The sequence below is a fragment of the Podarcis raffonei genome, chromosome Z (genome assembly GCF_027172205.1).
Source record: "Podarcis raffonei isolate rPodRaf1 chromosome Z, rPodRaf1.pri, whole genome shotgun sequence".
In the NCBI taxonomy this organism is placed as follows: domain Eukaryota; kingdom Metazoa; phylum Chordata; class Lepidosauria; order Squamata; family Lacertidae; genus Podarcis; species Podarcis raffonei.
This window is the reverse complement of record NC_070621.1, coordinates 32,757,665-32,771,717: the sequence shown is the minus strand read 5'-3', so window position 1 is coordinate 32,771,717 and position 14,053 is coordinate 32,757,665. Positions and strand designations below refer to the sequence as shown.

At 46.8% G+C, this 14,053-nt stretch overlaps 1 protein-coding gene across 1 annotated transcript in view; it reads left to right on the top strand.

The window, feature by feature from the left end:
- Window positions 1–11,911, top strand: part of MID2 (midline 2) — a 201,649-nt gene extending 189,738 nt beyond the window's left edge. Inside the window, exons 9-10 of the mRNA XM_053374783.1 lie at window positions 5,972–6,179; window positions 7,681–11,911. Coding sequence (XP_053230758.1) covers window positions 5,972–6,179; window positions 7,681–8,083 — 611 coding nt within the window. The 3' untranslated portion in view covers window positions 8,084–11,911. The remainder of the gene's footprint in view (window positions 1–5,971; window positions 6,180–7,680) is intronic.
- Window positions 11,912–14,053: the final 2,142 nt, after the last annotated feature.

Sequence of the window (14,053 nt, the reverse complement as noted above, 5' to 3'; positions counted from 1 at the left end):
TCAATAGGGACCCCAGTTCCTCCACAGAGGCATTTGGGGTGTCACAGCTGGCTGCAGGGGGGAAGAGGAGACAGGAAGCTTTTCTTCTATGAATATCTATAAGAGGATCCAAGTCACTAGACTTTTGACAGTAGTGTGAAAGTAGGCAATGCATGTAGGGAGAACAGAGGCAGAGATGGAAGGTGTCAGGTTGTACAAGAAATTCTGGTGCGCCATGCTCTGTCTTATAATTTGGCACAGCCTTGCATGGCCAGCAGAAGCTGAATTTTGTGTGGGGACCCCCCCCCTAATTTCCCAGAGCTCTGCCTCTCTCTGTTTTGCTTGATGTTTCAATCCTGTCCTACCTGCTGTACTTGACTGGGTGTTTTAAAATGATTTATTGCTTCCTACCACTCCCATCACTCCCTGAGAAGGCACATTGCGTGGATATAAATACCAAATAAAACTTGCCCCGCATGTTGGAGACAAATGGCTCAGCTTTGATGAAAAACCAAACCATAGACCTCACTCTCTTTTTATGATTTTAATCACTTGGATTTTTGCGTGGGCTCCAAAGAGGATTGAATTGTTAGCTTGACAGATAAGCTGAGTGCTAACAGACCACCTCCGTCGGAGGGGAGTAAACATGCGTCAATAAATTGCTGAGAATTAAGGATATGGGTAAGGTGGGGTGGCTAGGCCAGCCGCCTTTTCTGCCAGTCAGCTGAGAGATTAGGATGCAGCTAAGTGCTCTGCACAGAGAAACTCCATTTGCTAGATTAACTGAGCACCCAATCAAAGGCTTGGTTCAGATTCTTTGCTGTGGATCTGTCAGCTTTTGACTTCCTACGCTTGTCAAATAAGGAGCAAGAGATTTCAAGAACGTGCTGCTGAAATTCCAAGCCTAGCGATTATATTGCCGATTTGAAATAAAGAGTCTTGTTGCAGAAACAACGCTGCTCCTCAGCCCCCCACCCCACCCCGCTGTCACGCCAGGAAGAGTGCTTGGCCATTGAAACTGTACTGGCATCTTCCAGCCCCCAAGGGGATGAGTAGAAGGGCATTCGAATGGAGAGATGCACAATCACTATTGTGGCTCTCCGATGTTACCCGACCTCTTAATTAAAGTTGTTCCAAGGGGTCCTGCAGGACACATCTGCAAGAAAGAGTTCCACAAACCAGAAGGGTACTTTGCCAGATGCCAGGATCTTGTGATAGGTAGCTTGGCCATTTTCCTTTGGAATGTTCCTAGGTGGGCTGTGGATGCTTGCATTTGATTTTCTGTCGGGGCAACTGGATGGAAAGCAAGGAGTAGTTGTTCCACTGAGACCATTCTGAACTCAAGGAGCAAGATTTGCTCAACTGAGTCATTCATACCCAGCCCAAAGCTTTCCTGCGCCTTAGTTTCAAGCACTCCCAGCGCTTGCTTTTCCCAGAAGGCAGGATTTGAATTATGCATGGGCAATTGGCAGGGCACTTTGAACTGTTCTCTGCATGCCACCTATTGCTGAACCACCACATCTTTCTTGCCACTGATAATTGGGAGAGTAGGATACCTAGTTATCATCATATTTAGAAGATATGTTTCCCCCTCCTTGAAATAAATCACTGTCATTCAATCCTGCCACATACCTCCTGTTTTTGTACTTGTGGCTTGCATTCATTTATGTGTTTAGTATTTTTCATCTTTTCCTAAAATATTGTCTTCCCTGCACTCCAGGGAAGAGTGTGAGCACAAGCACTCTTGCAATATCAAAAGTCTGTAAAAGCCATTGATAACAGGAAGAAAAAAACACATAAAATAAACATTCAACAGCTTTAATGCTCAAAAGCCCCCCACCCTCCGTAGATGAGTCTGACAGCTCCCCACCCCCACAGAAAACCAACAGAGATATGCTCAGGTGGGCTTTGTCTGCACATCTGCTTCTGTTGAGCAATAGAAGTATTCTGTTACTGCCCCTCCAGAAAATGCACATGTACACTCTCCTGTCATATAATTGTTCAAGAATTTGCAGAACTCGGCTACGACTGAAGTCAGTAACTCCACAAAGCTCAAGAACACCCTCGAGGGGGAGCCGGCATGCTGCAGTGCCAGCTGGGCTTAGAGACCTGCCCGTTATCATCAGCGGCATATTAACCAGGATAGGTTCTGAGGAACTCTTGAGATGTGCAGCTGCAGATGGCCAAAACCGGCAGATGGGCGGCAGCCCCGCCCTCCCCCTCGGAACAGCCTGTCTGGTGGTGCTTTCCTCAGGTTGCACAGTCTTTCCCAAAGTGATTGCAGTGGAGATGGTGGCTGCAATGAATCTTGTGAAGTGGGTGGAGAATTAGATCTGCCCAGCAGCCCCACCCCCATGAACCAACATCAGGTGTGGAGCAGATAGAATTCTGATGGAAACAAGAGTTGGTATTTATGGTTGCTGCCTTCTGCCTCCAAACAATACATAATTGATTATATGTGTGTCCCACCCCCTCTACCCCAATATTATTATTATTATTATTATTATTGCATTGTGTTTCCTTTTCATTGAAATGAGTGTGGTGGAATAACGTAATGGCAATGTAACTTAACAGAATTTCTATAATAAGTTGCATAGGTTAGGTAACTTTGCCATAGCAGGCAGTAAGATGAATAAAGTGGATTTTTATGGAGGACGAACTGCAGAGGCATGGAAACTGTGCCGCATGCCATGAATACAAGACAGACCTGAAAATGATGCCGTCTTACATCCTTAGGGGGCAGGTGGACATTGATTAGACTCATGTGCTGGAGATTCCCACTGCTGTCATGAGAATTTCTTTTACTGGAGCTGACCAAAGTTCCAACCAGTGTTGCATTCTGTCTCTTAATGGAAGGCTTTAAAAAGAGGGCTAGAGAAATTCATGAAGAATATGGTCACCTGTCTACTAGCCATGATGCCTATGTTCTACCTGCACTGTGGTAGGCAGTATGTCTCTGAATGCCAGTTCCTGGTAATGACAAATGATCACAAAGCTCATATCACAAAGCTTGGTAATCACAAAGCTCATACCAATAACAAACTTAGTTGGTGTCTAAGGTGCTACTGGAAGGCGTTTTTTTATTTTGTTTCGACAAGTGAGGACAGCTGTGTTGATCTCTGGTCCTACTTGTAGACTTCCCATAGGTTGACCACTGTGAGAATAAGATGCTGGGCTTAGATGAGCTTTTGGCCTAATCCAGCCAAGCTGCCCTTATGAGTGAACCGGTAAGGGAATGTTCTGCAAGTGATGTGGTTCACCTGGAATGTGGTTCACCTGCAAGCGATGTGGTTCATCTGAGTGCTCAAGAGGTTCAGCTCCCAGTGGGTGGAGAGGAAGCAGGTACTTGGAAGTAGAAAGGGTGCTAGGCATGCAGCAAAGGAACAACCTAGAAGCAGAGAGGCTGAGGAAGAGGGGTTAAGCCACACTGAGAATTTTAACTCCATGAAGGGACTCTTCATAGTCTCTTTGCAGACTACAGTTCCCAGGATTCTTTAGGAGGAAGCCATGGCAGTTTGAAGTGGTATTATTCTGCTTTAAATGTGTAGTGCAGACGGCGCCACTGTCTTAAGCAATGGAATATTCCCCCCTCCCAGTGTTCTGCACAGGTTTGGAAAGTGTGTACTTTGATGGCTGAGGGCTGAGTCTTGCCACGGTCGCCTGGTAGAATCTACAAAAAAAGCCCCTCATTTTCTGCCTTTGATTGGTTTCTGCAGCCTGAGCCTGCATGTGAGGAAAAGTCCCTTGAAGGCGAGACCTTCCATCGGTGCTGGAAAAATTACTGTGAAGCTGCGAAGGCGTGCTTTCCTGTAGGATGTAATAACAGAGCGTCTGTTGTGGGGAGTGACTGTGGATGTGGGCAAGAACGACTAAATGATGCATTGATGGTCTCTGCCGCTCTGTAAGACTATTACACCAGCACTTAAGGGGGCTGTGCTCTCGCTGCAATGTGCCTGAATAACTCCCATTAATGTTAATAGAGAATAAAGCCCTTAAGGAACTCACTTAGACCCGACTTTCCCCTGCTTTGCTGGGTCTCCATCTCCATTTCTGTCCCTTGCACAAATATCTCCCTGGCTGTCTGTTAGCAACCCCAGAGCAGAAAGATCTGTCTTTAAAAATGTGAGGAGGCTGTAGCTCAGTGGCAGAGCATCTGCTTTGCAATGCAGAAGGTCCCAGGTTCAGTCCCCAGCATCTCCAGGTGGGGAGAGACTTCTGCCAGGAAGAAATAAAAGAAGCAATAGAAATACAATTGAAAATCAACATTAATGTTTAATACAATGGACGTGTGCCATCTCCCTTCTTCAGCTACAAATCAACAGACACATGTGGACCACCTGGATGAAGCTTAGACCACATGCAAGATTTGATAGATATATTAGCCCTGTTGGATCTCTGGAATGGAGAAATGACCAGGATGGTGGACATGATCGCTTCTGATCATCCCCTCTCATGAAGTGGATCCAAACCAGCCTCCTGGTTCTCTGGGGAGCTAGTGACAATGAATTGCATGAGACGGCAACTAGAGTGATGTTGGTGGAAAACTCAGTGTCCAACTGAATGCAGGCTGGAGTATCTTTGAAGACCTATTCTGTAGCAGTGTGAACTGTGAATAAACCTTTTTCTCTATACCTCCATTGCATCAGTGAGGAGCTGTCCAGCACAGCTGTTTTCAGTGCTCAGGGATCTTTTACACTCTGGCCCACATAAGGAGAATTTAGACCAATCGAAGGCCTGCTGTGAACAATTTGCTCAGCACTTCTATGACAAAATCACTCTTCTGACTTGGACACTATAGTTGACACAGGTCTGGTGGATGTAACTTTGGCCTCTGCTTGTCCAGTGTTAATGATACATTCCAATTTGTACAGCCTGAGGATGTGGACAGGATCCTTAGAAATGTGAGGACAAATGGAAACTTAATCCAAACAGGATGGGTGCTCTTGGTCAGCTGGAAGGCAGAGCAGGGAATAGGGATTCAGCCTAGGCTGGATGGGGTAGCCCTCCCCCTGAAGACACAGGCTTGCAATTTGGACTTGCTCCAGGACTCAGCCCTGAGCACGGATGCCTAGGTTTCTGTGGTGGCCAGGAATGTACTTGTACAGTTAATGCTGGTGCGCCAGCTGCGCTAATTTCTTGAGATGCCTGATTTGGCCACATTGACACATATAATTGTAGAGTTGGAAGGGACCACAAGGGTCATCTAGCCCAACCTGCTGCAATGCAGGAATCTTTTGCCCAATGTGAGACTCGAACCCATGACCCTGAGATTAAAAGTCTCATACTCTACTGACTTGAGGTATCCCAGCATGCCTTAGTTACATCCCTTTGGTCTACTGTAACGTGTGGAGCTGCCTTTGAAAAGTGCTCAGAAACTTCAGCTGGCTCAAAGAGCTGCAGCCAGATTGTTGACCGGGGCTGGTTATAGGGAGCCTTCTATGGTCCTAAAGTGGGCACTTGCATTCCCTTCCTTAAAGCCAACCCAACAGGGACAATAGTTCTGATTGGAAATGAAACAAACAAACAAACCTGGGAGTTTTAGAACTCCTTGTCTTAGGAGGCTCATATGCCTTCTCATCCAGCCTCCAGAAATACTGCATTACCCATATTTATTTATGCTACTGCCTTATCCCCAGAGCATGTTTATGATTATTCAACCTTTAGTAAGCTATCTTCTCTTAAATTGGTTTTGTTTTGTTGTATGTATGTATGTATGTATGTATGTATGTATGTATGCATGTATGTATGTTTAGAATATTTGTACCCCACTCTTCAGCCAAAAAGGCTCCCTGTGTAACTTACAATCAATTAAAATAAAACTTATCATTACAATTATTACTATGATTGTAAGCAGCTCTGGGTTCCTCCTTTGGGCTCTGAAAGTGGGAAATAAGCAAAGCAAGCAAGCTGCTGGGAGGGGTGGGGGCCTCTGTCCCTTTTTAAAGTTTCTCTTTGCCCTGCGTCACCTTCGTTCTCTTTCTGGTGCTCGTAGGCCAGCCCTTCAAACTGGACCCCAAAATGGCACACAAGAAGCTGAAGATCTCCAATGATGGGCTCCAAATGGAGAAGGACGAGAGCTCCCTGAAAAAAAGCCACACTCCCGAGAGGTTCAGCGGGACAGGATGCTATGGTGCCGCAGGCAACATTTTCATTGACAGCGGCTGCCATTACTGGGAGGTGACAGTCGGCTCCTCCACCTGGTAAGTGGCTCTGCTGTTGGTGCTGAGCCTAACATAGAATAAGCAGGGGCACGGTGCCTGGGAGGAAGAAGGAATGAGCCTGTCTCCCTCCCGTTTACTCGGAGAGCTGAGTCCCCAGGCTTATAGTCCAGGCATAGATTGCTGGTTTATTGTGCCCATCAGCAAGGAACCTGCTACTTTCCTATGGCCCTGCCAGCCAAGTCCCCTTTGCAACACCTGCGTAGGGGCAGCAGAAGCTGTTGGGAACTGCTCTTGCTTTGAAAACGCATACCTCTAAGAATGCCGTTTTCATCAAGTCTCTTTCGCTGAAGGGCTTCATTTAAAAACACACGTCGGCAGCGAGAGCAGCGCAGGCTGTGTGTGTACTCTTCCAGGTACGTGAGCCTCGGCGCTGCTCACTCTACGCTGCAGGGAGGGAGGGCACTTATAATTGAGCCAGGGAACGGCTGCTGTGATTCAAAGCGAGCCTCGGGGCATGTGTCACACAGAAATGCATTGATCAAAGGCACAGTGGGGGGTGGGCAGGGGGTGGACTTGCATCTTCCAATGGTTACCACTGAAACATAGTCTATCTCTATCTCTCTCTCTCTCTCTCTCTCTCTCTCTCTCTCTCTCTCTCTCACACACACACACACACACACACACACACACACACACACCAGTTTTCCAATTGAATTGCCCTCCTCTGAGCCAGCAGCCATTCTTCTTTTGTCCCCATCCGAAACAAAAAGCGCTGGGTTCTACCTGGTTGGTCCATGGCCAGAGAACCACTTCAAATTTTGTGCAAGCCCATTGTTTACACTTTGCTGACTTAAGGGCTGGCTTCTCATTGCATGTATTGTCACTGAGCCTTAGCTAGGTGCTTCAGTGGTAAGTTTGATCAATGGGTTTTGATTTGTAACCTGCCTACAAAGGCTTAGAGTGGCAGAGCGTCTTCTTTGCATGGAGAAGTTCCCAGGTTCACTTACCGGCATCTCCAGGTAGGGCTAGGTGAGACAACAACAGTATAGTTGGATGAAAGCGAGCAGCTTATTTGAGTTGCACGATTGAGATGGTTCTCCATTTTCAAAAAGAGAGTGGGGATTTAGAATCTGGTCTTCCCTGGTTGAAGTCCAGCACCTGGGTTGCATGCACAGCATATATTTAAAGCACGTGACTTCTCCCAAAGAATCTTTGGAATTGTAGTTTGTTAAGGGTGCTGAGAATTATAGCTCCATGAGGGGTAAACTGCAATCTCCAGAATTCTTCAGGGGAAATAATATGGTTTAACTGTATGGTGTGTGCACAGCCTTAGACTCTGTGCCAGACCGATTGAATTGATTTAGACAGCAATACCCTGCTCACTTACCTGGAGGTAAACCAGGTAACTTGAATGGGCTTACTTCTGGGTAGACATGGTTAATTTTAAGATTGCACCACCAGCCCATGACTTCCAGTTCTTATCTCTTGTTTCAGCTAGTCTCTTGAATGCCACTGTTTGTTTGTTTTTCTGCCTCTCCAGGTATGCAATTGGCATCGCCTACAAATCGGCCCCCAAGAATGAGTGGATTGGCAAGAACTCCTCCTCCTGGGTCTTCTCCCGCTGCAACAACAACTTTGTGGTGCGGCACAACAACAAGGAAATGCTGGTGGACGTTCACCCGCAGATGAAGCGCCTGGGCATCCTCCTGGACTATGACAACAATGTGCTGTCCTTCTACGACCCGGCCAACTCTCTCCACCTGCACACCTTCGAGATATCTTTCATCCTGCCGGTCTGCCCCACCTTCACGATTTGGAACAAATCTTTAATGGTCATATCAGGTCTGCCCGCCCCAGACTTCATAGACTACCCCGGGCAGCAAGAATGCAACTGCCGACCGCAAGAGTCCCCATACGTATCAGGGATGAAAACCTGCCATTGAGTCAGAAAGGCCCTTCCCTTCCAGCCCAAGCCTCAGGAACTTCTGTGCAACTAGGCTGGAAGGTGGGCTTCTGCTTCCTATTGCGGTGAGCAGCATCTTGCCACCCTGGGCTAGCTTATATCCTAAGGAAAACCCACCTCTTTGGCACACCCTCTTGGAGGAGTGTGGGTGGTGTTTCGTGAACTGGATTTTGTTTTTGTTTTTATTTGGTAGCACTACTGAATTTTCTCCGATGGGAGTTGGCATGCCTTGTTCATTTCTGGTGGGGAAAAGGGTGTCATGGCAGGGCTTGGGGTGGGTCGGTCTCTTCTTGGTTGCCAGGAAGTTGAAAAGCAAGACCCTTTTTTTCTTTTTTCTTTTCTTTTTTCTTTTGTGTGGAAAGAGTGTTCTTGGAACACCTAGTAGTTCCCAGCCCGCCATTTTGAGAGGGTGCCAAACAGAATTGGAACCCAAGCTGTTACCTAGAAAAGACAAGATTGTCACACATATTTAGCGTCACAGGTAGAGATGGGTCGTCTTGCCCACCTGCAGGTGTTGCCTCCATGCGTTTGGACTGTGTGTGGAGGAGGAAATGGGACCACAGCTGATATACCCACTCACAATACTATATACCTGAGTCTGGGAACTCAGCACATGGTCTGCAAAGGGCCATAGGCCTTCTACGCCATTGGAGCTCTGATCACGTGAGGACCTACACAAGTACTGCTGAGGTGGCTCCTCAGGAATTGCACTGAGCATGCATATGGCAAGCACCTCCCTGGGGTGCACCATTTCAGGGCCGGAACCAACAAGCAAAGTCCTACATACAATCCTCCACACATCACCCAGTCATCTGAAAGAGCTCTGTACTGAGGATAAGAATCCTGTGGCTCTGCAGAAGTTGGTAGATGACAGCTCACAACATCCCTGCCCATGCTGGCTGGGACTGATGGGAGCTGGGATCCAACGACCTCTGCGAAGCCACAGTTTCCTCATCACTGTGATAAAAGACATGGAGGCATCATCTGCAGAGGATTATTGTATAAATGGAATGTGTACATGCTGGAAAGCCTTGGCGAGTCGCAGCAAGTCCATGCATGTTCACCCCGAGTAGGCTCTGGTGATCCCATGTGGCATTTTACTGGCAGATTTATTTTGTTCCCTGAGCAGAAGTGCCTTTCCTGTAAGGGTTTTGTGAACGTATGAAACAGTCCATAGTATCACAAGGAACATGCTACGTTCAGAAAAGGGGTGGCGCAGTCCACAAAGCCTGAAAGACCATGACTACTGTGCCATATCTGGCTTCTGAGATGCAGTGGTGTCTCCCTTTGCTCCCTGGACAACAGGGACTCTTTCAAGCATCTGTCAGTTGAGTTTGGCAGGAGCTTCATCACAGGGAAAGGGGGTGGTTGTTTTAGAAAACCCGCGCACATTTAAAACATAAGAAGGAAAGTTTAGCGCACACTCTAGTCCAGTGGTTTACTTGTTAATATGGGATCCCAACTGGTAGACACTACTTCTTTGTCCAGTGGCACCTGCTTCTTTCAAGACCATATCCTGTGTGTAGCAAATGTCATTGGCTTTCAGTCTGCAGAGAGTATCCTAGAGCCTTTAGAGCACAGCCAGGAGCTCCTTGTTGTTTCCAGAGACGTTGTGCCAGATGACACAGTGACCCAAAGAAGGGGCTTTGGTTGGGAATTCTAGGCAAAAGCACTGGATGGAGCAGAGTGAAAGGTATTCCCCCTTTGCCCAGCGTAAGCGGAGGGAAGATGGCACTGTTTATGCTTTCTTTTCGGGAGTGGCTGGTGTTTGTTCTGTGGCCTGTAGCAGTAAAAGAAAGCAATCAAATCCTAGGAGTGGAATGTACAGGCTCAACTCCTGTCAGTTTCAGACCCTGTGCCCAGCAAGTGGGTGGCATTCCTCTCTGCAAAATCGGTAACTGTAAGATGGTAGCAACGGTGCTTAGATGGCCTTAAAGTGGGCTTAGTTAAATTTAGTTTTTGTTGCCTCAAGGCTACTGGCAGGATCCTGAGGCACGCTCTTGTGTTTGCTGCTGAATTTATCTGCCACATTCACAAGGCATGACTGCCTTTCAAGTTTTTCTTTCAATTGTATTATTGATATGGACCTCAGCTTTAAAAACAGAGGTGTTTTTTGTTTTGTTTTTTGTTTTTTGTTTTTTGTTTTGTTTTGTTGTTTTGTTTTGTTTTGTTTTGTTTTGCTTTGCTTACTCCAGAAAGGAGACCTAGAGCATTGGTTTTCAGCTGGTGGGTTGAGATTCCCTTTTGGATCTGATCTAAGATGGGTCACAACAGCAGCACCAGTACCATGCAAATAAATGACAGTGTATATAGATATATATAGATTATTATTTTTTGAATCCCCAAATGCATGTTTGGGTTAAGATGGGTCCTGGGTCTGGAAAAGTTGAAGACTACTTACCTAGGGAATAAGTGAACCTAGAAAACACACACACACACACACACACACACACACACACACGACCGCCAAAAGAAGAAGAAAAGAATCCACACCCCCATAATGATTTTGCATTTAGAAATCCAGGATCACCTTCCTTAACGCTAATATATAGTTCTTCTTTTATCACCTTCAATTCCATGGTGCATGGTTTTGCACAGAATCCAATAATCTGGCTTGAATTTCTGAGTATCTCAGCTTTCTTTGAGAAAGGGGGATAAAAGGGTAACTAGCCACCAAATAGTAGTCACAGAAACATTTGAAAGCATGGGAGCGGAAAAAATCTACAGAGATTGCCACAATTTGAGAGGTAGAATATTCATTCTTGGCTTTTCTTTCTCTGCCGTGTGTCCTCCAATTGTGCTTCTGGACCACAACAGATCCTCATGTCTCCTTGCATTACCCACTTTCTGGGAACATTCCCCTCCCCTGCCACACACACGCACACTCACCAAAAAGAAAAGAACACCTTCTGAAATTCCCAGTGCTAGGATTGAGCTACTAAAGCTGGGACATTATGCAAGATAAGGAAGCACTCTGTTCAAACGTAATAATGCATTTGCATCAAGAAACAGCACAATCTAAAGTCAGAGTAAATTATGCAGAGTTTGTGGGGAGGGAGTAGGATATCTTATCGGAACAGCAGCATCTGTGCTGGGGGGTGTTCCACTCCTCTCCTTTTCATCCATCCCCTGAAAATTTTCTCTTCTTGAAGGGAAGAATTTGCTCTCTTTCCCTGCCCCTCCCCTTCTACTGTGTGTTAACACAATATGGCGTTCCAGGTGTGTGTCAGGCATGGTGGGAGGAGTGAGTGTTCTGCTTGCCAGCAGACCAAGTTGGAGGATTCAGGAGTGACCTCCAGCTCATCCATCCTTGGCTCCCAGGGGGAATGGATTAGTGACCTCCCTAAGATAGGATTGCCATACACCCGGAATTTTGCAGATATACCTGGAATACTGAATTTGGAAGCTCAACAGCTTTGTCAAAAAAGAAAGAAAGAAAGAAAAAGCTCAACAGCAGATTTTCACTTTTTGAAATATGGCAATCCTAACTAAGGCAGTACCACTTTGGAAGGTGAGTCCATGGACTAAATGCTCCTCCATACAAATTCCCTGGATGTGCACAACAAATGTGCCAGAACTTGTCTCTCTAACATGCTTGTTTTGGTTTTTTCTTTTGGTTTTGTTTTCTTTTTGTTGTTTTCTGTTTTGTTTTGTGGATTGCCTACCTGAGGCCCACAGTATGCAGCTCAGACAGCAAGCAGCCTGTCACTGCAGTGGGGAGAAGGAATTATCTGCCCAGTAAGAGCAGATTAACACTAAAGGCCTTTACAGGAAAAGATATGCTTTACCATTTATTTAACTTTTTTTTTGTTGAAAAATATGATTAATTAGACCGGCAGGTTTCCTGGGTTGGGGGGGGAGGGTTGGGGGGAAGGGAGAGTCATCCTAAAGAAAGCCCCAGTCTGTATTTTGCTTGGTTTTCACAACCTCAATGAATGGTTCTTTGCACAGAGGGGGGGGGGTGGATGCAGGACTCCAAACATTGGACTCCATCAACCTCAGAGCCAATGGTCTAGGTTGATGGGATGGTGTCAAGCAGTATTTGGAGAGCCACAGCCCCCTACCTAAACACTAGAGCTGCTTTACTGAAGGCTTGGGCTTACAAGAAAAGAGGCAGTGTAGATGACTGCTACTGTAGATAATGCATGCTCTAAAGTCAAGAGGTGACCGGTGATGGGGGTCCTGACATGACCTTTTGCAACCTGTCTGGACTGTTTTGCACTGCCTGTCTTCCCTCTGCCATCCAAGAGGCTCGATTCCCTACATCACAGGCACTTTTATTTGGGACCCCATTTTTGTCATTCTGTCCTTCTGCCTCTTTTGTCCATTGCAGCATCTCACAGCCCATGCAGCTGCTCTTGGGGTTTTGGCTATGAAGGCCTTAGAGCGCCTCCAAAGGGTCCAAGAGTCCAACCCAGGGCTTCGACTGATTCCAGCTCTCAGGGCAAGCGGGGAATGTTTTTCTGAAGCTGGCTGCTGTGGTTGCAGTGAGGGATGCTTTTTCATCAACTCTGAATTGCCTGTGCTAATGGCAGTAGGGTGATAATAGCTTCTCCTGGGAGCAGGAGATCAGAACGAGCTGGAGCGCTTCCCTTGCACAGTGTTTTCTACATCTCTTAAAGAGTTTTTGAGGCTGGCTACTTTAATGAAAGGAGAGCACACTGCAGCTGCAAGCAAATGACACCTCCCTTGTCATGTGTTGGGAAATTGTGTTTCTGTGTGCAAGCATCTTTGGGAAATAACATCTGCTCAGACCACTGGTGAGAAGGAACAGGCTGGGCGTCTGAGAGCATCACAAGCCAGTCACACAGGCATTTGCACCCTGACTTCCTCTTTCCTTCTCCAGCCAAATGCAGTGAGAACAAATAAAAATCATCACCTGGTGCTTCAAGATAGAAATCTCTCTCTCTTGGAGTGCCTGGTCACAACATTCCAGCTCAAAATGCCTGCATGTGTGGCTGGCTGAGGTTGCGGTGACAGGGCGGGCTTGTTTTCTGATCGCCCCAGCAGCACTGATGAGGACTACCAGAGAGGGCACATGGCCTCCATTAGGGGCTGAGCACAAGGACCATTTAGCATGGCACTTGATCAGTTTTTCACTGATTAAAGTGGCACTGGATAGAGCCAGTCTTCTGGCAGGTAGCAGAAGGGAAGAGGCAACGGGTGGTGATGGCTGAGTGGTGATGCTTATGACTTTAGTCCAGCTAGTAGGAAATGCCTATTTCCTTTGCCTTGTCTGTTGGGATCCAAGCTGCAGCTGTGTTTTGTACCAGCAAATATATGAGGGAAAGGGAAAGGTACCTGCGTCTTCCTCCATCACTATTTTAGCAGTGTGTTCAGTTTGGGGAACTTCTCCAGTGGCTTTTGGCTTCATAACTTCAGGCCAAATCTGCACCATGCATTTAAAGCATGTGGTTTCCCCTAAATAATCCTGGAAGCTCTTGATTACCCCTCCTCACAGAGCTACAGTTATCAGCACCCTATAGTTCCCAGAATTATTTGGGGGGAAACCATGTTAAATGTGCTTTAAATGTGGATGCAACCTCAGTCCCTAACAGCCAGCCTGCATGTTAATTGCTCCACACCTAACATGTAGCATCCTCTTGATGTGGAAACACCCAGTGGTGATTATGAGAGAGTCTGTGTCCATGACAGAAATCCCTGGGACCAGAGGGCTGTGTACTATTGGCATGGGGGAAAAACTATTGCATGGAATTTCCATGTAGCAGAACCACTGGAAAGTGACTCATGCTATTGATCAAGCAGTGCATAGCCCACTCTTTAGGGAGCTGTCTGATTGGTGGAAACAGCCCAGCGTTAAACATGAAACAGCACCACCCCCCCCACCCCACCCCACCCCACCCCGGCCAATAGCAAGGCCCTCAGTGCTTCCTGCAGTCATAACAGGGTGCACTTCTGCATTCAACCCCTGCTTACTTCGGTGGGGTCA